The sequence below is a fragment of the Salvelinus sp. IW2-2015 genome, linkage group LG23 (genome assembly GCF_002910315.2).
Source record: "Salvelinus sp. IW2-2015 linkage group LG23, ASM291031v2, whole genome shotgun sequence".
Classification (NCBI taxonomy): domain Eukaryota; kingdom Metazoa; phylum Chordata; class Actinopteri; order Salmoniformes; family Salmonidae; genus Salvelinus; species Salvelinus sp. IW2-2015.
This window is the reverse complement of record NC_036863.1, coordinates 49,575,260-49,602,203: the sequence shown is the minus strand read 5'-3', so window position 1 is coordinate 49,602,203 and position 26,944 is coordinate 49,575,260. Positions and strand designations below refer to the sequence as shown.

The window sequence follows — 26,944 nt, the reverse complement described above, 5'->3', positions numbered from 1 at the left end:
CCTCTCACATTAGAGGCTGCTGCCTATATATGTAGACTTGAAATCACTGGCCACTTTAATAGGTGGAACACGAGTCACTTTAATAATGTTTACATATTTTGCATTACTAATCTCATGTATATACATGTATATACTGTGTTCTATTCTACTGTATCTTAGTCTATGCCGCTCCGACATTGCTCGTTCATATATTTATATATTCTTAATTCCATTCCTTTACTTAGATTTGTGTGTGTATTGTGAAATGGTTAGATATAACTTCTTAGATATTGCTGCACTGTTGGAGCTAGAAACACAAGCGTTTCGCTACATCCGCAATAACATCTGCTAAACACGTGCGTGTGACCAATAAAATGTGATTTGAAGAGTGTGCAAAGCTGTCATCAAGGCAAAGGGTGGTTACTTTGAAGAGTCTCAAATCTATTTTGATTTGTTTAACACTTTTTTGGTTACTACATGATTCCATATGTGATATTTCATAGTTTTGATGTCTTCCCTATTATTCTACAATGTAGAAAATAGTAAAAATAAAGATAAACCCTTGAATGAGTAGGTGTGTCCAATCTTTTGACTGGTACTATACATCTAATATGCTAAAGTAAGCTGTGTATGACCTGCAATTACTAGAGAGGTTGAATATGTTTATTTGCTAAAAGTGTGATTTTGTATTGTTGAACAAATGACATGCATGACATTAAATCTACTACTCAGTCAACTAATGTTTCTGTTAATCAACACACAAAATCATCACGTTACACAGGAAAGCAACTTGCATCACAAACATTTCTTTCAAATAGACAATTTTTCCTCCGAATGGAAAGGCAGCGGCACATCCAGACACAYATTTTAGCACACTGAGAAAGACAACTGTCACTTTATTCTCAGTACATTATGCCTACGGGGTGAAATTCTCATCTAGACAGTCATATTCATGTGGAGGCGCCATTACATATGGATTACATTTATTTATGCTGGAATATACAGAGTAAAGAATAGACCAGAAAGAGATTAGACAGATGAGTGTTTAACAATGTACATTTGGAAATATAAAGCTGATTATTTGGCACACATACAGACAGGTTGTGAGTACAAAAGGTTAGAAGGCATGGTAATATGGATAATAATTTTTCACAATGCTAATGCAATGTGCAGTGTGTGTTGAACCCTCCTTGGACCTGGATAGGACCACACCCCTCCCACACTCCCCACCCAACAGAGGTGTATTCAGTGACATTTAAATGTTCAAAACAGTGCATATAGAATTTTAAGGAATAAACAAACGATTMCGTTTCAAACATGACACACAATCCAACTGTCTCTGTTCTACAAAACATATCTGAATGTTCTGCAACACAACTCCCTCCYGAACAGAGCCCTGATCCCCATGCCCTCCCCACCCAATAGACCTGTGTTCAAATATGATTTTTTTCTTCAAATACTTTTCAGTGTTTGATTTAGCCTGACTAGAGTGCCAGATGGGTAGGGGTTGTACTTTTGGGACCATTCCATTGGTTCCAATGTGTCAGGCAAGCYCAATTAAGCGCAGCTAAAGCATTTGCAAGGAAACAAATCATATTTGAACCCAGATAAGCACCCTTCGCCTCCCCCTCAGACGTCGGCACTGTTCGAGCCCATCCCCCTTCCACCACACAGACACATGCAGACAAGCACACAGCAGCCCCCAACCATGAGCATGCCCAGGAAGATGTATACCAGAGTGGTGGTCCAGAAGGCAAACAGATACAGGGTTTTGTTGCAGTGGAGAGCKTCTCCTTCATTATAGTTTGCAGGGAATATAGAGTAGATCCACACGTTGCCTGGAGATGGAGAGATAGAAGGGAGGGTGAAGAAATAGAAGGGAAGGCTGATAACCCTTTTGAATACATTACGGGCTGGTTTTGTGGGTTCCTGGGCACAAATAAAGTTAAGTCCTTGACTAAAAAAACATACTTAAAAAGAGAGTCTTCATTGAGAGTGCTTCTTAATCCAGGGAGGAGACTGGCCCTATATGTTCAGATTTTGTCAAACAACAACATACTCTGATCTCTGCTAGTTTAATCCTCCCAAAATCGTTATGTACCTGTCACAGGTGTGACGAATACCCTTAATTACTGTGCATGCTTCTACCCATGTGCTATTGCTTGAATCATTGAGTAATACGATTAGCTCCTCATTTGTCCCTGCCCCTTTATAACATTTGTTTGGGGTGTGGCTGCCCTGGGGAAGGTGYAGGTGAGAGGGAAGTTAAGTTTGTTTGGAGGYTGTGGCAGAGCTCCTGTGAAGCCTTGGCAAAGATAAGTATTACTTGGATGAGATTATGATTTACATTAAGGATATGATTAAAGTTCATGTGCTTTCCTTGCACTGAAACCTGTTTTTGTTTGATTTAATTATTTGATTGTGTGACTTATGTTATATCCTCCATTTTGTTTGCTAAGCAAAAGATAACTTGGTTAATGGAAGCCGAAATTGGAAGATAAATTAACTTGTGAACCGATACCGGCTTCTGATTTTCCTGTCTTGTATTTCCACTTATTTRTGTGTATTAGGTAGTTGTTGTGGAATTGTTAGATTACATGTTAGATATTGCTGYACTATTGGAACTAGAAGCACAATCATTTTGCTATACTCGCAATAACATATGCTAACMATGTGTATGTGACCAATAATTTTKGGGGGGGAGYATTAGTGAGGYCGGTCACTGATGTTGTGCAACGCGACGAGGCCTGGCTCGCAGTCAGCATTCCRAAGGTGTTYGATGGGGTTGAGGTCAGGGCTCTGYGTAGGCCATACAAGTTTGTCCACACTGATCTCGACAAACCCTTTCTGTATTGACCCCGCTTTGTGCACGGGGGCATTGTCATGCTGAAACTGTTGCCACAAAGTTGAAAGCACAGATTTGTGAAAAACAGCCCCAGACCATTATTCCTCCTCCACCAAACGTTACAATTGGCACTGCATTCGGGCCTGTAGCGTTCTCCTGGCATCTGCCAAACCCAGATTCGTCCGTCAGACTGCCATCACTCCAGAGAACGGATTTCAACTGCTCTAGAGTCCAATGGCGGCGAGTTTTTCACCACTCCAGCTGACGCTTGGCATTGCGCATGGTGATCTTAAGCTTGTGTGCGGCTGCTCGGCCRTGGAAACCCATTTCATTAAGCTCCTGACAAAGTTATTGTGCTGACATTGCTTCCAGAGGTAGTTTGGAACTCGGTAGTGAGTGTTGCAACTGAGGACAGACAATCTTTACGTGCTTTAGCACTCGGCGGTCCCGTTCTGTGAGCTTGTGGGCATAGCACTTTGCGGTTGTGCCATTGTTGCTCCTAGACGTTTCCACTTCACAATAACAGCACTTACAGTTGACCGAGGCAGCTCTAGCAGGGCAGAATTTTGACAAACTGACTTGTTGGAAAAGTGGCATCCTATGATGGTGCCAAGTTGAAAGTCACTGAGCTCTTCAGTAAGATCATTCAACTGCCAATGTTTTTCTATGGAGATTGCATGGTTGTGTGCTTCGATTTTATACACCTGTCGGCAACGGGTGTGGCTGAAATAGCCCAATCCACTCATTTGAAGGGGTGTCCACATACTTTGTATATAATAAAAGACATGTAGGCTAATTAAATCATTATGGAGCAGAGCACAGACTAAGCCGTAAAAGTTTGAACCCGTCGCATGCCGCAATACTTGACTATGTCATCACACAGTTCCATGGTTAGTGCAGGCAATAGACAAGGGTTGAGTCTACTATCGTACACTATTCTTCCTATTATAATTCTATGTACACTAATCTTCCAACATTACCATGGGTTAAAGAACTAAAAGTGGCAATTTTCATTCATGTGTAAAGGCTCTCCAAACCTGTTTTTATTATTATTCATAAATACATTCCTAACTCTAAATAATGACAAGATCAGAGTATTTTTAACTCTACCAGGTGGTGTTAAAACGGAGACGAATATGCATATATTTAGATGGCTTTCTTTCATTGATCCCTAATATTCTGAATCTGTTCTCTCGATATATTCTATTGAGTCTGTCGACAAAATAGGGAGGGGGAGGGTGGCCAATTCTAATGAAAGGTACACTGTATTTAAAGGGATGGCTTAAGATAAATGTACCAAAAATGAAAACTCCACCAGAAAATATGTTGGCCAGCAAGTGGGAGGGTTTTCAGCAGTTGAATGAAATGTATTCAGAGTGAGCAAGGTAGCCACACCTGCAGAGTGMGTTACGTGACTAAATAAGGTAAGACCACCTAAAGCGAGATCGATTCAAGAACGGAGCAAATCGAGTCAAGACCAGAGAGGGGGCGAGACCAAGTCAACTGTACAAATCCGTCATCAAGGSAAAGGGTGGCTATTTGAAGAATCTAAAATCTATTTTGATTTAACACTTTTTTTGTTTACTACATGATTCCATATGTGTTGCTTCATAGTTTTGATGTCTTCACTATTATTCCACAATGTAGAAAATAGTAAAAATAAAGGAAAACCTTTGAATGAGTCGGTGTTCTAAAACTTTGGACCGGTAGAGTATGTCCGAGTGAATGGACTGCTTTTCCTTTAACATCACGCTGTGTGTGRCTGCTGTCTTTCCATYGGCCCTATGCAGTTGTGTAGTGGTGCATACTAAAAGTTTGCCAAAAAAATCSCAAACGGCCTGCCCAGYGACGGAAAGGCCCCATGGGTGAAAATTCTATGTTTTACCATGGTTTTTATTMGTTTTCCACACTTTCTTTATAGAAAAACAAACATGTGATGTTAAGTCCACAACAATGCTTAAAACATATTAGGAGACCATTTAGGAGGTCTGAGAAAAATATAAATGAATATATTTTTGGGGGGGATGGGGTACTGWGGACTATTTTTGTAATAATATATTTTTCTGTTTTTGCTCAATCTGATTGGGTGAGTCTGGCTCCCTAGTGGGTGGGCTTGTCCACCCAGGCCCACCCATGCCTACGCCCCTAATGCAAACAGGGCATGATGACTGAATGGCGGATAAAAAAGAGCCTACTAACCAAGACTTTCGGATCAAACTTTTTCAATACCTGGTTTGCATACCCATTGTTGCCTTAGTTCGCATTTACTGGTAGATATCATACKTCGAAACGTTTTTCCTACCGACCGGCTACCAATGTCCTTCTGTGAGCTGCTCCATGCCAAAACCAGTTGAGCGCTGCGCACTCTTGCTGCCTGCATTTGATATTCCGCTGCAACTAGGCTGTGTGCAGCGCACATGTGAATATATTTCACGTTCTTTGCGATTTTGTAGGCTACATCCAACCTGACAGAGCTTGAGAGGATCTGTAGAGAAGAATGGGAGAWACTCYCCAAATACAGGTGTGCCAAGCTTGTAGCGTTATACGCAAGAAATCTCAAGGCTGTAATCACTGCCAAAGGTACTTCAACTGAGTAAAAGGTCTGAATATTTATGTAAATGTGATATTCCAGTTTTTCTTAATCTGTTTTTGCTTTGGAAAGGAAAGGGTTTATCTCAAATGGCCAGATTTTAGGCAGAGTAATCCCACCTCAAACCACACCCCGAAACCAACTCKCGTTTGAATTCAGTCAGAGAGGAAGAGGCAAAGCGAGAGGATTTACTCCGCCTAAAATCTGTCTGTGAGATGAGACCTTTTTTGTATGGAGGTCTAGTGTCAAATTACGTCAGGCTTATTTGATCAGATAGAAGTTTCATAATGTTTAGGCTGTTACCAATGTACTGATATAAGTGGATGCACCTGGCATTCCGGCAACTATCTGCCCCCTCATTGGCTAGAATGGTCCCACCTGATCTCGCCTGCCTTCAATCATTGAGGACATGTATTTTCATTGTTAGAGCGGTCACTTGGCTCTCTTGTCAATATAATAGTTACTTTTTTTACTCAGTCATGGCTGCTAGCATTTCTTAATTAACCAAATCTAAAACAACGCAAAATCAGTAACTGCAATAGCCCTTTAAGTACCTACAACTTCCCTTTTTACTTCTCACTGTTGTTCACACCATTTACAACCACTCATTATCTTTCCTCACCTGCTATGAACCAGCAGAAGAGGAATAGTGACACTAGAGAGTTCCAGGCGGTACAAAGGGTGCTGAGAGGGCTCTGCTGCTGCCCCTCTTCCTGCTCCCTGGTGCAGGGTAGGCAGGACAGGACAGCCAGTGCCAGGGCAAACACCCCCGTCACCACCAGRTAGATGGGGATATAGCGCTGCTGGGGGCAGTTCTCCAGGAACATACCACCTAGTAGGGAGAAGAAGGTGTATGGGTGTCAGAAAGTAGGCTAAACAAAGGTAACTAACATTACATCTGCGTGTGTGTGTATGCGTGGGATAATAAAAATACTTTTAATTAATAGTATATGATACATACCTATTGCGATCTGGGCGACTGGCAAGGCAGTCATGATGAGTTTGGATATGACTGAAGGCACAGAGGAACAAGGCAAACAATCACAACAGTTATCTTTCGATGTTTCTGCATTCATGATGTGGCAAGTTACAATTAGCTTTTTGAAAGTCTTATATCTTAAACTTGAATCCTGACATGCAAAACATTTTGGAACTGTATCTACTGTCGATTTTAATGAAAAAAATACCAAAACGATAGTTTTTTGTGTATTATTCCTTTCAGTGGTGTACAGTGGCTAGCCACTTATCAACAAGCTGCCTGAAAACACCAGGCAGAGAAAATAAGACTACAGTTGCATCAGATAAAACATGTGGTTACATATAATGGCACATAGCAGTTTTTTTTCATAGTCCCTAACACGCACACACATACACCCATACATTCACACATAAGACAACACAAAAACACAGTTTAAAAACACAGCTTAAACTGTATGTAGGGTAGCATACCAAGCACAGGAGTACTTGGTTTGGGCGCTTGGGGCATGTTCTGCAGTAGAGTCCCGTCCTCCATTTCTGCTGATACTCACTGATCTGCAAAGTGAGGCACACAGTGAGCTGTTAGTCTAGAGTTCATTATAATCATCATTTAACTGTGCGACTGTGGATGGATACATGTCAACCGGGTCGTGTTCATTAGGCACCAAACAGAAGAAAACTGAATGAAACAAGGAGGGACTACCAGGGGTGTATTCATTAGTTGGATAGTGTTGGAAAAACGTTTTGCAACATAAATTATTTACTCCAGACGCTCTTCAACATGACGTTAAAAGCTGCTGGGTTCATAAACGGAAGTTGTAGTGTATTTTAATTTTATGGTTTCCACGCGTTGCCATTCCAATCTGAATAGTATGCTAAGTATTTGACATGAGCTGCACATCTATGAATGACAAATTCTTCCATGCTCTAAAGTGGAGCGAAGTCCACATGGTTCCTTCCAACTTCTTGCAGATACTTTTTTAAGAGACATGACTGAACTACAACTTCCATTTAAGAACAAAATGGAACTCAACAACGTTTGGAGCAGTGGAGGCTGCTGAGGGGAAGACGGCTCATAATAATGGCTGGAACGGAGCAAATGGAATGCCATCAAAAACCTGGAAACCAGAGGCCAGTTACCCCCTAGTAGGGGGAGGGGCGAGTTGCCCCCAAAACACTCATCCAACATAATACTACTTTAATATAAACATTATCAAAATGTTTCTCTTTAAACAAGTGGGTTATTTATCATAAGGCTTTCCTACTTTTATATTTTAAACATATATATAGATTTAACTTCATTGGAATATATCTACAACTTTTTCCAAATTTAAAAACATTTGATCAAGTTACCACAAAATCGTTTTGTTGAAATATCTCAGTTGTGATGACACAGAGGACATTTATTGTTACCCCAGGGGTGTAGTTACCCCCTACTACCCCAATTAACACTTGGGGTAGTTGTTGATTCAAAAGAACAAATATGACAGGCACTAATTTGCAATATAACCTAAATTGTTAGTTTGGCTTTTATAATCTATAAGGCTTAAGCATACAGACAGACAGAACAAGAAGAAGCGCAGAGAAGATGCAGAGACAGACAGCATAACAGGGAGACAAACACAATGGCTAGAGTAGAGGCAGTAGAGTAGAGGTTATAGTGGTGAGTTTAATCTGCAGTGGTATTTTTACATATTGTATTTGTTTTAAGCATGACCTAGTAAAAAAAAAAGAAGAGGAGGACCATGTCTCACCAGTACAGGGACAAAAATGGTTGAGAAATGATGTACTGTACTGCAAATGTTGTGTCAACAGTATTGCCTGCGTCTTAGTAGTGTGTGTGGAAATGAGGTGTGTGTATGTTTGGGGGATGCCGATAACTTCAGAACAAAGTTGACTACAACTACAAAGTTGCCAATGTCTTTGCAGTTGATTAAAAACAAACCGAGATGACTGAATTAAAATATAAACAGTAGGCTATAGGCCAATTTCAATCAAGTTAGTTATATTTTGCTACTGTCTGTAATTTGTCTCARTGTACACTGAACAAAAATATAAACGCAAAAATGTCAAAGATTGTCCCACTTTTTTTATTTTTTTTATTTCACCTTACCAGGTAGGCTAGTTGAGAACAAGTTCTCATTTGCAACTGCGACCTGGCCAAAATAAAGCATAGCAATTCGACACATACAACAATACAGAGTTACACATGGAATAAACAAAACATAGTCAATAATATAGTAGAACAAAAGAAAACAAAATGTCTATATACAGTGAGTGCAAATGAGGTAAGGGAGTTAAGGCAATAAATAGGCCATGGTGGCGAAGTAACTACAATATAGCAATTACACACTGGAATGATAGATGTGCAGAAGATGAATGTGCAAGTAGAGATACTGGGGTGCAAAGGAGCAAGATAAATAAATACAGTATGGGGATGAGGTAGGTAGATAGCCCATCTATGTGCAGTGATCTGTGAGCTGCTCTGACAGCTGGCACTTTAAGCTAGTGAGGGAGATATGAGTCTCCAGCTTCAGAGATTTTTGCAGTTCGTTCCAGTCATTGGCAGCAGAGAACTGGAAGGAAAGATGACCAAAGGAGGAATTGGCTTTGGGGGTGACCAGTGAGATATACCTGCTGGAGCGCGTGCTAGAGTGGGTGCTGCTATGGTGACCAGTGAGCTGAGATAAGGCGGGGCTTTACCTAGCAGAGACTTATAGATAACCTGTAGCCAGTGGGTTTGGCGACGAGTATGAAGCAAGGGCCAACCAACGAGAGCGTACAGGTTGCAATGGTGGGTAGTGTATGGGGCTTTGGTGACAAAACGGATGGCACTGTGATAAACTGCATCCAGTTTGTTGAGTAGAGTGTTGGAGGCTATAGATGGCATCACCGTAGTCGAGGATCGGTAGAATGGTCAGTTTTACGAAGGTATGTTTGGCAGCATGAGTGAAGGATGCTTTGTTGCGATATAGGAAGCCGATTTATAGATTTCATTTTGGATTGGAGATGCTTAATGTGAGTCTGGAAGGAGAGTTTACAGTCTAACCAGACACCTAGGTATTTGTAGTTGTCCASGTATTCTAAGTCAGAGCCATCCAGAGTAGTGATGCTGGACGGGCGAGCAGGTGCGGGCAGTGATCGRTTGAATAGCATGCATTTAGTTTTACTTGCATTTAAGAGCAGTTGGAGGACACGGAAGGAGAGTTGTATATTCATTGAAGTTCGTCTGGAGGTTAGTTAACAGTGTCCAAAGAGGGGCCAGATGAATACAGAATGGTGTCTGAGTAGAGGTGTATCAGAGAATCACCAGCAGCAAGAGCAACATCATTGATGTATCCAGAGAAGAGAGTCGGCCCAAGGWTTGAACCCTGTGGCACCCCCATAGAGACTGTCAGAAGTCTGGACAACAGGCCCTCCGATTTGACACACTGAACTCTGTCTGAGAAGTAGTTGGTAAAGCAGGCGAGGCAATCATTTGAGAAACCAAGGCTGTCGAGTCTGCCAATAAGAATGTGGTGATTGACAGAGTCGAAAGCCTTGGCCAGGTCGACGAATACGGCTGCACAGTAATGTCTCTTATCGATGGCGGTTATGATGTCGTTTAGAACCTTGAGCGTGGCTGAGGTGCACCCATGACCAGCTCTGAAACCAGATTGCATAGCGGAGAAGGTACGGTGGGATTTGAAATGGTCGGTAGTCTGTTTGTTAACTTGGGTTTCGAAGACCTTAGAAAGACAGGGTAGGATAGATACAGGTCTGTAGCAGTTTGGGTCTAGAGTGTCACCCCCTTTGAAGAGGGGGATGACCGCGGCAGCTTTCCAATCTTTGGGAATCTCAGACGATACGAAAGAGAGGTTGAACAGGCTAGTAATGGGAGTTGCAACAATTTCGGCAGATAATTTTAGAAAGAGAGGGTCCAGATTGTCTAGCCCGGCTGATTTGTAGGGGTCCAGATTTTGCAGCTCTTTCAGAACATCAGCTATTTGGGTGAAGGAGAAATGGTGGGGGCTTTGACAGATTGCTGTGGAGGGTGCCAGGCAGTTGACCGGGGTAGGGGTAGCCAGGTGGAAAGCATGGCCAGCCGTAGAGAAATGCTTATTGAAATTCTCAATTATMGTGGATTTATCAGTGGTGACAGTGCTTCCTAGCCTCAGAGCAGTGGGCAGCTGGGAGGAGGTGCTCTTATTCTCCATGGAGTTGCATATCACTGGGGCTATTCGATGCTAATGCAGACCGCCACAGGATGTTTTTGTGCTGGTCAAGGAGAGACAGGTCTGGAGTGAACCAAGGACTATATCTATTCCTAGTTCCATTTTTTTAAGATGGTGAGGAAGGCACTTTTAAACAATAGCCAGGCATCATCTACTGACGGGATGAGGTCAATGTCATTCCAGGATATCCCGGCCAGGTCGATTAGAAAGGCCTGCTCGCAGAAGTGTTTTAGGGAGCGTTTGACAGTGATGAGGGGTGGTCGTTTGGTCACAGACCCATTACGGATGCAGGCAATGAGGCAGTGATCGCTGAGATCTTGATTGAAAACAGCAGAGGTGTATTTGGAGGGTGATGACATCTATGAGGGTGCCCGTGTTTACGGATTTGGAGTTGTACCTGGTAGGTTCATTGATAATTTGTGTGAGATTGAGGGCATCAAGCTTGGATTGTAGGACGGCTGGGGTGTGAAGCATGTCCCAGTTTAGGTCACCTAGTAGCACGAGCTCAGAAGATAGATGGGGGGGCAATTCACATATGGTATCGAGGGCACAGCTGACTTCAATGGCTGTGCGAAGTTCCTTGATATTGGTGGGAACTGGAACACACTGTTGTACACGTCAATCCAGAGCATCCCTAACATGCTCAATGGGTGACATGTCTGGTGAGTATGCATGCCATGGAAGAACTGGGACATTTTCAGTTTGCGACATGGGGCCCTGCATTATCATGCTGAAACATGAGGTGATGGCGGCGGATGAATGGCATGACAATGGGCCTCAGGATCTCAACACGGTATCTCTGTGCATTCAAATTGCAATCGATAGAATACAATTGTGTTAGTTGTCCGTAGCCTATGCCTGCCCATACCATAACCCCACCATGGGGCACTCTGTTTTACAATATTGACATCAGCAAACTGCTCGCCCACATGACACCATACACGCTACGCTGTCTGCCATCTGCTYGGTACAGTTGAAACTGGGATTCATCTGCGAAGAGCACACTTATCCAGCATGCCAGTGGCCATCGAAGGTGAGCATTTTCCCACTGAAGTCGGCTACGACGGCGAACTGCAGTCAGGTCAAGACCCTGGTGAGGATGACGAGCATACAGATGAGCTTCCCTGAGATGGTTTCTGACAGTTTGTGCAGAAATTCTTTGATTGTGCAAACCCACAGTTTCATCAGCTGTCCGGGTGCCTAGTCTCAGACGATCCCGCAGGTGAAAAAGCCGGATGTGGAGGTCCTGGGCTGGCGTGGTTACACGTGGTATGGGGTTGTGTGGCCGGTTGGAAGTACTGCCAATTTTCCAAAACAACGTTGGTAGAGAAAATAACATTATCTGCCAAAAGCTCTGGTGGACATTCCTGCAGTCAGCATGCCAATTGCACGCTCCCTCAACTTGAGGAGAATTGTGTTTGACAAAACTGCACATTTCAGAGTGGCCTTTTATTGCCCCCAGCACAAGGTGCACCTGTGTAATGATAATGCGGTTTAATAAACTTCTTGATATACTACACCCGTCAGGTGGCTGTATTATCTTAGCAAAGGAGAAATGCTCACTAACAGGGATGTAAGCAAATTTGTGCACAACATTATAGAGAAATAAGCTTTTTGTGCATATGGAACATTTTTGGGATCTTTTRTTTGAGCTCATGAAATATGGGAACAACACTTTACATTTTGGGTTTATATTTTTGTTCAGAATATAGTACCAGTCAAAATTTCGGATACACCTGTTCATTCATGGGTTTTTCTTTATTTTGACTATTTTCTACATTTTAAAATAATAGTGAAGACATCAAAAATATGAAATAACACATATGGAATCATGTAGTAAYCAACAAAGTGTTGAACAAATATTTGAGATTCTTCAAAGTAGCCACCCTTTGCCTTGATGACAGCTTTGCACACTCTTGGCATTCTCTCAACCAGCTTCATGAGGTAGTCGCCTGGGATGTATTTCAATTAACAGGTGTGCCGTATTAAAAGTTCATTTGTGGAATTTCTTTCCTTCATAATGCATTTGAGCCAATCAGTTGTGTTGTGACAAGGTAGGGGTGGTATACAGAAGTCAGCCCTATTTGGTTAAAGACCAAGTCCATATTATGGCAAGAACAGCTCAAATAAGCACAGAGGAATGGTAGTCCATCATTACTTTAAGACATGAAGGTCAGCCAATCCGGAAAATTTCAAGAACTTTGAAAGTTTCTTCTAGTGCAGTCGCAAAAACCAAGCGCTATGATGAATCTGGCTCTCATGAGGACCGCAACAGGAAAGGAAGACCCAGAGCTACCTCTGCTGCAGAGGATAAGTTCATTAGTTACCAACCTCAGAAATTGCAGCCCAAATAAATGCTTCACAGTGTTCAAGTAACAAACGCATCTCAACATCAACTGTTGAGAGGAGACTGCGTGAATCTGGCCATCATTGTTGAATTGCTGCAAAGAAACCTACTAAAGGACACCAATAAGAACAAGCAATGGACATTAGACCAGTGGAAATCTGTCCTTTGGTCTGATGAGTCCAAATGTGAGATAAAAAAAAATTAAAATGGTTCAAATCGTACGTGAACGGATGTTCTCCGCATGTGTGGTTTCCACCGTGAAGCATGGAGGAGGAGGTGTGATGGTGTAGGGTGCTTTGCTGGTGAAACTGTCAGTGATTTATTTAGAATTCAAGGCACACTTAACCAGCATGGCTACCACAGCATTCTGCAGCGATACGCTATCCCATCTGGTTTGCGCTTAGTGGGACTATTGTTTGTTTTTCAACAGGACAATGACCCAACACACCTCCAGGCTGTGTAAGGGCTATTTGACCAAGAAGGAGAGTGATGGAGTGCTGCATCAGATGACCTGGCCTCCACAATCACCCGACCTCAACCCAATTGAGATGGTTTGGGATGAGTTGGACCGCAGAGTGACGGAAAAGCAGCCAACAAGGGCTCAGCATATGTGGAAACGCCTTCAAGACTTTTGGTTGAGAATGCCAAGAGTGTGCACAGCTGTCATCAAGGCAAAGGGTGGCTACTTTGAAGAATCTCTAATATAAAATATATCTTTACCCTGKTTTCTCCCCAATTTCGTGGTATCCAATTGGTAGTTAGTCTTGTCTCATTGCTGCAACTCCCGTACGGACTCAGGAGAGGTGAAGGTCGAGAGCTGTGTGTCCTTCGAAACACAACCCAACCAAGCCAAGCCGCACTGCTTCTTGACACAATGCCCACTTAACCCAAAAGCCAGCCGCACCAATGTGTCGGAGGAAACACCGTGCACCTGGCGACCATGTCAGCATTCACTGCGCCTGGCCCGCCACAGGAGTCACTAGTGCGCAATGGGAGGTGAGATGGGACAAGAACATCCCTGCCGGCCAAACTCTCCCCTAACTCGGACAACGCTAGGCCAATTGTGCGCCGCCCCATGGGTCTCCCGGTTGCAGCCGGCTGCGACAGAGCCTGGACTCGAACCCAGAGTCTAGTGGCATAGCTAGCACTGCGATGCAGTGCCTTAGACCACTGCGCCACTCGGGAGGCCATTTAAAATATATTTTGATTTGTTGAACACTTTTTTGCTTACTACATGATTCCATATGTGTTATTTCATAGTTTTGTCATCCTACAATGTAGAAAATAGTCAAAATAAAGAAAACCCCTTGAATGAGCAGGTGTGTCCAATCTTTTGATTGGTACTGCATTTCATGATGTGTAGCCTGATACGAAAGCAGCTCTCCCTTACTTTCGATCCTATCAGAATCAGCAACGCAATTAGCAACCGTTCTCTCTGCTTGGTGTATTGTTACATCTTCGACTGTTGTAGGAAAGATGCATCGTTAAAACACTTGTAAGCATGAATTCCATCACTATCGGGAAACAGGTGTGGTGATACTGATGATTTGTCAGCACAGATGGTTTGTTTAGGATACATAGCAGGTGAGGATAATTAACTTGGCAGGTTAGGATAACGTGGTGGGTAAGATTAATTAACGTGGCAGGTTAGTAGAACTAACGCAGCATGCTAGGTGAATTAATGGAGCAGGTTAGGAGAATGTGGTTAAGGTTAGGGTTTGGCTAAAAGACATTTCCTGCTTGATTCGAAAATGTTGTCGGMGGCGCCATATGGATGGTGCGACGCAATTGCGTAGTCAAATTGAGCTCTGTACTACAACGCTGTGCACCTCTCAAATTTTAAAAAGATGCAGAGGGCTCCATAAAGCTTCTTTTWAAAAAAACTTTATTTAACTAGGCAAGTCAGTTATTAAGAACAAATTCTTATTTATGATTGGTTGAGGGTGGGAGGTCCTGTATAAACTCACTTCCTTGACAGCTTCCTTCGCAACAGCTCTCTGATGCACCGCGAAGTATGAATGCCCTGACTTCTGCAAAGGCCATATCACCATTAATGCTGCACGGCCAATGCAGACATTGGCTTGACCATGCAGCGCCTTTTAGCTTCAATGCTACAGTTGTCAACAACTGTTGTCCCCGACGCAACCACTATATGTAGCTGTAGACCTACTCCATCTAGCCACAGTGGCAGAAACTTAAGCAAAGCATCTGTGGTGACAAATCATCGGTATCATAACACCGGGCCCTATTCTGTTTGACCACAAGGGAAAACTCTGGGAACAAATGACCTATCACATGGCCTAACACATGCTGCATGGACAGAACCCCTGGTAACCCAGAGTAACCCAATTACCTAGTAAATCTGAACAGGCATGACTCCACATCTGAGGCTAACAATGCAGCAGTCAGCCTCATAGTAAAAGCCAAGGATATCTGGTTTAAGTCTCCACGAGTTCAGTGGCTGAGCCTTGTGCTGCTCTAAGAGGGTAAGAATGTCTGAGTAAAGAGCAGTAGAATAAGTACTAGAACAGGGTAGTATAACATAATTAATTTGATTTATTTTACTAGGCACGTCTTATTTACAATGACGGCCTAGGAACAGTGGGTTAACTGCCTTGTTCAGGGGCAGAACGACAGATTTTTACCTTGTCAGCTCGGGGATTCGATCTACCAACCTTTCAGGTTACTGGCCCAACGCTCTAACCACTAGGCTACCTGCCGCCCCAAAGAGGAGAATGTATGGAGAAACTTCTTAGAATGGCCCTGAAATTATAATTTTCTGRCGAGGGCTTCAGTTTAAGATTTCAACCACATTCCATAATCCAACATTATATTACCTACTACACCCTGAGCCTCCAAGGCCATAGTCCAATGGTCATTGCTTACAGTATTCTCTGCATGGGCCTCTTTCCATTGTGTACAGAATTGTCCAGGTAAAAATGTGTTTATATATATATATTTCAGCTGGTGTGTGAGATATCATAGCTGTGGTTGGTTGATTCCCCCATTCTCCAAACGAAGCTACAAGTAGTGTTAACTCCAGATCAAGCTCTGGATCAACTATTACACAGAACCCAGATCTGCTGTGAAACTGGCTCTCCTCCAGCAGAGGATTACAATCTCACATCACCAATCACATGCTTTCTGCATTTCCTTTGGTCTTGTGAAATAGAGCAACCACTCACTCACCATTTGACTAATATTTTGTAGTTATGGCTACAGAATTATGGATATGGTGATGGCCTAAATTGGCCATGTATTTGTTATGGATTGATATTATTTACAAGATTGATCAAATCACGTTAATTGTCGGTAAACTATCCGTGAACAATATAACACATTTCTCACTTGCTTTTACAACATTAGCCCCCTACGAACCATCCTGATATCGCAAGCTTACATTCTGTTTCGCTACAGGAATGTGTAGCGAAACAGAAACAGTAAACTCGCGAGAACAGGGTGGTTCGTACGAGTCTAACAGGTGAGGTACACCTGGAAAAACCTGTATTTATCGGGTGTTAAGAATGGGGACTTTCGATTTATTTTACAAACGTTATATTGTTGCTTGACATTCCAAGCAAATAAAGTTGCGCTTTTCTGCAGCAATTATTAAACAGAGTAGGCCTACCAGTTGCTGACCATATAATATGGGGTGTATTCATTCTGAGAAACCGTTGCAAAACGTTTTGCAACTAAAACAAATACGTTTATATTAGACAAATGCATGTAGGTACTCCCCGTTCCGTTCGCTTCCATTTAAGAACCGTTTTGCAACAGAATTGGCGGAATGAATACACCCATCGTATCTTAGTAAGCAAAGAGTTTACAGTATCCGAAAATAATATTTTACCTGTCGGTCGTAGTTGTGACAGTGTACAAATCACCAGTTACTGCGATGGCGTCATAAAAGTAGAGACGGATGAATGTAGATTAGAGGCTAAATGAAAGTATAGACACAAAGTAGACTGAAGATTCAGCAAATTCAATTCTGTAAACTTCCTCCCTCTTTCTCCGTTGCTCCGGTGGAGTGACGGAGGGAGGGAGGGAGGGACCATCCTAGCAGATCACGCTGTTGCTGAACATACCGAAACCCCGCACAGTGATATGAACAAGCTAGAGGATCAAAACAGCAATGTATCATGGGCAAATTGTGACCAACTGATCTATAAATATTAATGAGTAATTATTTATTATGAAAGATGATTTGTAGATCAGTCCGTTGGCTATTCCCTGCAGTCGTTTTGATGTTCTCGAACACGGCCAACGGGCGTGTTTGAGTGGTAAACCGAAAGTTGTTGACTGTAGACGGAAGTCGAAGGGAGAGGTAGGTCTACACGAACAGCAAGTCTGACAACTTCTGCTGTTTMGAGGAAATGTGAAAGTAGCTAGGTTTTCATCCAATTGGCGACTGATTTTCATGCAAATATTCTAAAATACGCATAAAGAAAATATGCGCATTTTACCACCAGTGGTGTGTTTCTACCAGACGGACCAAAACGGAGTTTTCATGTTGGCCTAACGAATACAAATCTAAAGTCCAATGTGTTTCCATATAATTTTCATAGTAGTAGTTTTGTCACAAAAACTGTTGCATTAAATAGCAAATGTGTCTACTCTAGCCAACAACTCACAGATACAAGGCTAGTTAAAGATTAGATAAATAGTTTTAAGTCGAGGTTAAATAAAATAGTCTACATTGAGTATATTATGGATAAGAGCAATAACACTTATTTGTCAAATGGCATCGATCATGTCACCAGAATAAGACCCTCAATATTTATTGAAAGGAGCATCAAGCTCATCAACTTGCATTGCTCCTTTCCAAWAAATATCGAGGGTCTTATTCTGGTGACATGATTGATGCCATTTGACAATTATAAGTGTTATTGCTCTTATCCATAATAATCTCGATAATGTAGACAATTTTTTACTACCCTGTGAGAATTATGTATTTCTTGCAGTGAAAGTATACAACAAATGTTAATTTTGTCTCAGGAACAGAAGTGGAAAATATCTAATATTTATTTTTGTCAGCATCTCTTGAGAAAATGTGAATGAGTATCATTGACACTTATGTGAGTAGACAGTATTTCAACCACATAAAATATGCACCCAAGACCAACTGAAATCTTTTTCAGAATMATGTTTCTTCATTTTCTCAGCTTTTMATTTCCTTAAAACCCGTCAAACTGATGACATTTGGACATTTTGCACAGGACCAATCGTTTCACTGTTTTGGAGTTAATGCGTTTTCTCCCCGGTCCCTAAACGAAACCAACTACCTGTTAGATTACTAAGGCATTAATTATATCAATGTATTTAGTCTTCTGGTGCAACAAATTATGACAGAAGAGAAGCTGCATGTATCAAGCTATAGTTGACAAACAAATGGCCTACCAAATGTCAAATTATAATATGGCTTACCAAATGTTGGAAATCAGGGGTGAAAGTAGCCAGTAGTGAATTATAGTAGGCTAAATTATTATGGTGGATTGAACAGGTAGTCTACTTTCTGAAGTGATTTGTTTGACAATCAGATGAAAACATCATCACACAACACCCATGATATGTGAAACTGAGCCTGCACAGACCGCAAAAACATCTGCAAAAACAACATTAAATGGGATAAGCTGTTTACATGCCATAAGATCCGCATATCCCAGGCCTCTTATCCGGGTTTGTCATAACCAAGATACAAGATTTTTTTCCCTGGTTATTGTAAACGGGATATGATGTTTAAATGCATTAACTCAAAAACAGAATACCTGAGTAGCCTATCCCCAATCATAAGGGGATATTGGTGGGCATGTGCATGTGGTCACTGGGGGAGGACCACACAACAAATCATCGTGTGACTCCAAGTTCACTTCTATGTGGTGGTTATTATATCAATATTTGCACATCGAGGAGTTTTCACAACCATTTCTCGCAGAATTGACGAGGTGAGATTTTTTTGTCGGTAGAAACGCTTTTATGCACAAATATTGAGATATATAACCATCATGCACTGGTCATCCCCAAAGCCAACACTTACTTTGGTCTCCTTTCCTACCAGTTCTCTGCTGACAATGACGAATTGCAAAAATCTCTGAAGCTGGAGTCTTATATCTCTCTCTAACTTTAAGCATCAGCTGTCAGAGCAGCTTACCGATCACTGTACCTGTTGTGGCGTACAGCAGGTCAGCCACCAGGGGGAGACTCGTCGAGGCCTGGTGACAGACCTGCTGTACGCCACAACAGGTACAGTGATCGGTAAGCTGCTCTGACAGCGTACAGCAGGTCAGCCACCAGGGGGAGACTCGTCGAGGCCTKGTGACAGACGGAGTATACATCACGAGGCGATGGCTCCATCTGCTGGACGTGCCAGGTCTCGACGGGCTCTCCGGTCAGGAGTCAGGACTAATTGGGGCTGATGAGTGATCAAGGGCTGATTGCTCACCAGCTGTGCAAGGCCCATAAAGCTGCCAGAAGGGCAGCRCACATAAGAGTTGGGGAAGAAAGGACTCCCGTATAGTTGGGGACGATTGCAGAGGTATGAGGGAGTTCAGTTTTTGTGCCCGACAGGATACAGCAAGACCCGGAAGACGGTATCCCAGAGAGGTCTCCCCTATGAGACCCTATCCTTTTCTTTTTGATTGATTATTTAAACACCCTTGAAACCGAGCTAATCGTACTCTGTCCGTGTCTGATCTGTGTAAACGTCTTGACCAAACCCCCTGGTCTGCCACACTGTACACAGCCAATCTGTAAATAGCACACCCGACTACCTCATCCCCATATTATTACTTAACCTCTTGCTCTTTTGCACCCCAGTATCTCTACTTGCACTTCATCTGCACATCTATCACTCCAGTATTAATGTTAAATTGTAATTATTTTAGCCTCTATGGCCTATTTATTGCCTTACCTCCCTACTCTTCTACATTTGCACACACTGTACATAGATCTTAATATTTTTATTTTCTTTTGTGTTATTGACTATGTTTGTTTATGTGTAACTCTGTTGTTTTTGTCACACTGCTATGCTTTATCTTGGCCAGGTCACAGTTGTAAATGAGAACTTGTTCTCAACTGGCCTACCTGGTTAAATAAAGGTGAAATAAAAAAAATCATATTGGAGAAAACTTGGAGTCACGCGATAACATGTTGTGTGGTCCTCCCACTGTGACTCATCTGGAAAGCATACAATTTGAGGCTACAGATTAAATAAATGATAAACTTCACAAGGTGGTGCAAGTTGATGAGCTTGATGCTCCTTTCCAATAAATATTGAGTCTTATTCTGGTGACATGACCATTGATGATTGGCTGCAGTTTGACAAAGAGAAATAAATTAGCTCTTTTGTCAATCTCATAATGTAGGCTATAAATTGTGCGCTCAAGCCAACAGCGTGCAGGTAGCCTATCTGCTGTCGCCGTTGGCTAGAGCGCATGTGCCAAAATCGCTATATAACACAAAAAAAATGTGAGAAAAACAGAGTTGACAATCCGATTCAAACCCATTTAACTTGCATTTTTTTATTCGGTACACGGGAATGTGACCGCAAAAGGTATTTTTATGCACATTATGCACAGCCTTTTGTGTGCAATAAGTCAATTTGATGGAAAGCTATCTAACCACGATTCCATCCACAGTTTTTATGCAAGTAAAGTCATACTGTATAAAAAATGAATGGCACCTGTGATGGAAACAGGATGTTTTGGTACAATTGTAAAAAATACTGACATCATTTGTTCGTTTTACATGGTGGGATCCTTTTGTGTAAATAAAATGAATTATGTGAGAAATGGGGTGGTAAGGCTTGATAAAATAACCAGAATATCAAAGTAAACTGGTCAAGCGATCATTTGGTGTGTGATCCTCCCCATATAACGTGGGAAACCATGCAGTTTATTATGCAACTCACTGCCTTCCTGAAGACAAACAATGTATACGAAACGCTTCAGTCTGKTTTTAGACCCGATCATAGCACTGGGACTGCACTTGTGAAGGTGGTAAATTACCTTTTAATGGCGTCAGACCGAGGCTCTGCATCTGTCCTCGTGCTCCTAGACCTTAGTGCTGCTTTTGATACCATCGATCACCACATTCTTTTGGAGAGATTGGAAACCCAAATTGGTCTACACGGACAAGTTCTGGCCGGGTCAGATCTTATCTGTCGGAGAGATATCAGTTTGTCTCTGTGGATGGTTTGTCCTCTGACAAATCAACTGTTAATTTCGATGCTCCTCAAGGTTCCGTTTTAGTACCACTATTGTTTTCACTATATATTTTACCTCTTGGTGATGTCATTCGAAAACATGTTAACTGTCACTGCTATGCGGATGACACACAGCACATTCTGCTGAACTATGAAGCCCCAAAATTGCCATCGCTGGAGGCCTGTGTTTCAGACATAAGGAAGTGGATGGCTGCAAATGTTCTACTTTTAAACTTGGACAAAACAGAGATGCTTGTTCTAGGTCCCAAGAAACAAAGAGATCTTCTGTTGAATCTGACAATTAATCTTGATGGTTGTAAAGTCGTCTCAAATAAAACTGTGAAGGACCTCGGCGTTACTCTGGACCCTGATCTCTCTTTTGATGAACATATCAAGACTGTTTCAAGAACAGCTTTTTGTCATCTACGTAACATTGCAAAGATCAGATACTTTCGTCCAAAAATGAAGAAAAATGTATCTATGCTTTTGTCACTTCTAGGTTAGACTACTGCAATGCTCTACTTTCGGCTACCCGGATGAGCACTAAATAAACTTCAGTTAGTGCTAAACACGGCTGCTAGAATCTTGACTAGAACCAAAAAAAGTATCATATTCCCAGTGCTAGCCCTCCTACACTGGCTTCCTGTTAAGGCAAGTGCTGATTTCAAGGTTTTACTGCTAACTAACAAGCATTACATGGGCTTGCTCCTACCTATCTTTCTGATTTGGTCCTGCTGTACATACCTACAAGTACGCTACGGTCACAGATGCAGGCCTCCTAATTGTCCTCTAGAATTTCTAGCAAACAGCTGGAGGCAGGGCTTTCTCTATAGAGCTCCATTTTTATGGAAGGGTCTGCCTACCCATGTGAGAGACGCAGACTCGGTCTCAATCTTTAAGTCTTTACTGAGAACTCATCTCTTCAGTAGGTCTTATGATTGAGGTTGTCTGGCCAGGAGTGTGAAGGTGAACGGAAAGGCACTGGAGCAACGAACCGCTGTTGCTGTCTCTGCCTGGCCGGTTCCTTCTCTCCACTGGGATTCTCTGCCTCTAACCCTATTACAGGGCTGAGTCACTGGCTTACTGGTGCCTTTCCATGTGCCGTCCCTAGGGGGGTGCGTCACTTGAGTGGGTTGAGTCACTGACGTGATCTTCCTGTCTTGGTTGGCGCCCCCCCCCCCCCCCTTGGGTTGTGCTATGGCCGAGATCTTTGTGGGCTATACTCGGCCTTGTCTCAGGATGGTAAGTTGGTGGTTGAAGATATCCCTCTAGTGGTGTGGGGGCTGTGCTTTGGCAAAATGGGTGGGTTATATCCTGCCTGTTTGGCCATGTCCTGGGGTATTGTCGGATTGGGCCAGTGTCTCACGACCCTCCTGTCTCAGCCTCCAGTATTTATGCTGCAGTAGTTTGTGTCGGGGGGCTAGGGTCAGTCTGTTATATCAGGAGTATTTCTCCTGTCTTATCCGGTGTCCTGTGTGAATTTAAGTATGCTCTCTCTAATTCTCTTTCTTTCTCTCTCTCTCTCGAGGACCTGAGCCCTAGGACCATGCCTCAGGACTATCTGGCCTGATGACTCCTTGCTGTCCCCAGTCCATCTGGCCGTGCTGCTGCTCCAGTTTCAACTGTTCTGCTGCGGCTATGGAACCCTGACCTGTTCACCGGACGTGCTACCTGACCCAGACCTGCTGTTTTCAACTCTAGAGACAGCAGAAGCGGTAGAGATACTCTGAATGATCGGCTATGAAAAGCCAACTGACATTTATCCTGAGGTGCTGACCTGATGCACCCTCGACAACCACTGTGATTATTTTATCTGACGCTGGCTGGTCATCTATGAACATCTTGGCCATGTTCTGTTATAATCTCCACCCGGCACAGCCAGAAGAGGACTGGCCACCCCTCATAGCCTGGTTCCTCTCCAGTTTTCCGCTTAGGTTCTGGTCTTTCTAGGGAGTTTTTCCTAGCCACCGTGCTTCTACACCTGCATTGCTTGCTGTTTGGGGTTTTAGGCTGGGTTTCTGTACAGCACTTTGAGATATCAGCTGATGTAAGAAGGGCTTTGTAAATACATTTGATTTTGATTTGATTTGGCTACAGATTAAATAAATGATGAACTTCACAGGGTGAAGAAAGTGCACTGTGACCTTGATGCGCCATTCCAATAAATATCGAGGGTCTCATTCTGGGGACATGATCGATGCTGAACTACCATTTCACAAATAAAAATATTCTCCCTCATATCCATAATAATCTCATGTAAACTAGCCTACCTACAGCGCCTATCTGCGATATGTTGGCTAGAGCGCACATTCCAAGACGAGTAGTTTTGCTACTTAATCAGTAGAGTTGAAAATACAGTATATTGAACATTCATACTTTTTTGAGGGGTAGGTTACATGAAAGCTTAAGCCCAAAGTACATTTTGTGTGCGCTGCTTCATCAAGCACGGATTTTGATTCGCATAAAGTTTGGTGGAATGGTGGGAAACTGGTGGGAAAATGCTCATATTTTCTTTATGCGGAGTTTTGAATATTCACATGAACATCTGTCGCCAATTGGATGGAAACCTAGCATTCACATATGTTATTGCCAATAGAGTGGATGCTATCGAAATGCCACTTCTCACATGGTCCAAGGAATATCTTGATTATAAGGAAATTAGTTACCAGCCCAAGCTCTTTCTAACATTCACAAGACTTGTTTTGTTTTTCTGCGATGGTTTTCTCAAAATATAAGTGCAGCATATAGGCTGCTAGAATGAGAACAAACATAACTCTGTTTGCCATTACTTCAATCCCTTGTTCCTTCCTCATTATTATTTGTGATTGTTCAACATGGAATTGTAACAGATGTGATTAAATGGTGTCTACAAAGATTTTTACTGTGTGGTAATTGATTGCAGGTCAGCATCACTACAGCCTGCAGTGTGTTTCTTATGTTGCTTTTGTCACTAAGCATGTAAAGCATTGTTCAATCATGTGAAGGACAAAACACTCACTGTACAGAAAAGGATTAGACTATACAGTAACAGTCAAAAGTTTGGACAGCTGCTCATTCCAGGGTTTTTCTTTATTTTTACAATTGTTTACATTTTAGAATAGTAGTGAACACATCAAAACTATGAAATAGCACAATTGGAACCATGTAGTAAGCAAAAAAGTGTTAACAAATCAAAATATATYTGATATTTGAGATTCTTCAAAGTAGCCACCCTTTGCCTTGGTGACAGCTTTGCACACTCTTGGCATTCCCTCAACCAGCTTCATGTGGAAACCAAGATTGAAACCTGGCACCATCCATACGGTAGCATCACGCTGTGGGGATGTTTATTAGCGGCAGGGACTGGTAGAATAGTCAGGATATAGGGAAAGATGAACGGAGCAAAGTACAGAGAGATCCTTGATGAAAGCTTGAGAGGATCTGCAGAGAAGAATGGGAGAAACTCCCCAAATACAGGTGTGTCACGCTTGTAGTGTCATACCCAAGAAGACTCGAGGCTGTAATCACTGCCAAAGGTGCTTCAACAAAGTATTGAGTAAAGGGTTTGAAAATATTTATGTAAATGTCAGTTCAGTTCTTTTTAAAAAACAGTTTTTGCTTTGTCATTATGGGGTATTGTGTGTAGATTGATGAGAAAATAAAATGTAATCCATTTAAGAATAAGGCTGTAACGTAACAAAATGTGGAAAAAGTCAAGGTGTCTGAATACTTTCTATCAGGTATCAAGGTAAGACCCAGATGCAGACCGTGTCGAAGTAACACTGTTTATTACAGCAACACGGGCAAAGGTACAAGACGGCAGGCAGAATCAGGGTCAGGTTAGGCAGAGGTCGGTAATCTAGAGGTGGGGCAAAGGTAAAGACGGCAGGCAGGGTCAGGGGCTGGCAGAGTGGTCAGGCGGGTGGGTACAGGGACAGGCAAGGGTCAAAAACCAGGACAACGGGAAAAGAGAGACTGGGGAAAAGCAGGAGCTGACACAAATGCTGGCTGGCCTGACAAACAGAACACAGGAATAAGTCCCCAGGGGATAATCAGGAAGATGGGCGACACCTGGCGGGGGGTGGAGACAACCACAAGGACAGGTAAAACAGATCAGGGCGTGACAGTACCCTCCCTCTAGGGACGCCACCTGGCGTCTTACACAGACGCATACCTGGTTGAGCGGGGTGTCGGCGTTGGAGTTCAGAGATGAGGCCTGGGTCCAGGATGTCCCTAGCGGAGACCCAGCACCTCTCCTCCGGACCATAACCCTTCCAGTCAACCAGGTAMTGGAATCCCCTGCCCCAAGGTCGAACCTGGAAACAGGAGACAAAGGGCTGTGATACATGGGTTTACATCTAGACACAGAAAAGGTAGGAAAATAYGGAGGGTACGGGGCAACAGAGAACGAACAGCAGAGGGGCTAATGATCTTGGAGCAGTGGGGAAAGGTCTCGGCTTCCGGGGGTGTAGCCGCGGCACTATAGCAGTGTGCCAGTGCCTCAGGCTTGACCTTCTTGGATACCGGTCGGTGCTGCGGAAGTGAAGTGGCCCGGGMCTTACTGCACCCCTCCCGGAGGTCCTGGTACTCCGGGGCAATTTCCAATCCCCCAGGAAGACGTCCCGGGGCAGGCAGAGCTGACTTCAGGCAATGAGTGTGGCAGGACGGGCTCCAGCCCACGATGGTACCAGTAGCCCAATCAATGGAGGGATCGTGTTGCTGGAGCCAAGAGAATCCCAATACCACGGGAACCTGCGGACACTCAACTAGCAGGAATTGGATTGTCTCGCTGTGGTTCCCTGACACTCGTAGGTTGATGGGGGTGGTATGGTGGGTGACCTGGCCTAGAGAGCGGTTGAGTGGGGATGTCCAGCTCGGACGCCAGGGTAACGTCCATAAGACTCATATCAGCCCCCCGAGTCGATGAGTATCTGGAGAGACTTGGACCGGTCGCCCCACAGCAGGGTGGCATGGAGAGGGGGGCGAGTAGGGGGAGAAGCAAAATTATCCTTAAGATCCACCAGAGTATTCATTTCTACCAATGAGCTAGATCTCTTGAAGGGGCAGATAGACACATAATGACCGGCATTACTGCAATACAGACAACTCTTAAGTTGTTAAGTCTGCGTATGCGGCCGGCTGGAGACAGCCTAGCCCTGCCAAACTGCATCGGCTTGGGAAGAGGAAAATCGGCAGTCTTCGGAGGAGCTCGGGTTAGCTCGGATCCTCACGGGAACGAAGATGCCAGGGACTTTCGGAGTTCATCGGATGCAAGGTGGGATCCTTGAGTGAGCGATTGGAACCGCAATCAGACCTCTTCTCCCTCCTACGTTCCCGTAGCCGACCATCGATCAGGATGGTTAAAGCGATGAGTGAGTCGAGATCCGTCGGTAGTTCCCGGGCTGCAAGCTCGTCCTTTACTTCCTCTGATAATCCGTGCAGGAAAGTGTCGAACAGCGCTTTCAGGTTCCAGGCAAAGCGCTGTTCCGCTGCTAGCATGTGGAAATCCACTGCATAGTCTGCCACACTGAGGGAGTCCTGCCAAAGCTGAAGTAACTTCCGGACAACCTCTCTCCCGGACACCGGAGCCCCAAACTTTTCTCACTTCCGCCACTAATACCTCCAGACTGAGGCAGACGGCAAATTGTTGCTCCCACACCGCCGTGGCCCAAGCGAGTGCCCTCCCAGACATCAGCGTAATAATGTATGCTGTCTTTGAGCGGTCCGAGGGGATTCGAAGAAGGCTGCAACTGGAAAACAGGGAGCACTGAGAGAGAAAAGACCGGCAGGTTCTGGAATCTCCATCGTAGCG

At 43.4% G+C, this 26,944-nt stretch overlaps 1 protein-coding gene across 1 annotated transcript; it reads right to left on the bottom strand.

Moving 5' to 3' along the window:
- Positions 1-858: 858 nt before the first annotated feature.
- Positions 859-16,989, bottom strand: LOC139022930 (transmembrane protein 272-like). The gene is made up of 5 exons (XM_070434691.1): positions 16,804-16,989; positions 6,864-6,947; positions 6,376-6,426; positions 6,037-6,246; positions 859-1,817 (listed from the first exon to the last, which is right to left on the bottom strand). Exons 2-5 carry the CDS (start codon positions 6,925-6,927, stop codon positions 1,609-1,611), a joined length of 534 nt encoding a protein of 177 aa, XP_070290792.1. The 5' UTR covers positions 6,928-6,947; positions 16,804-16,989; the 3' UTR covers positions 859-1,608.
- Between the last annotated feature and the right edge of the window lie 9,955 nt (positions 16,990-26,944).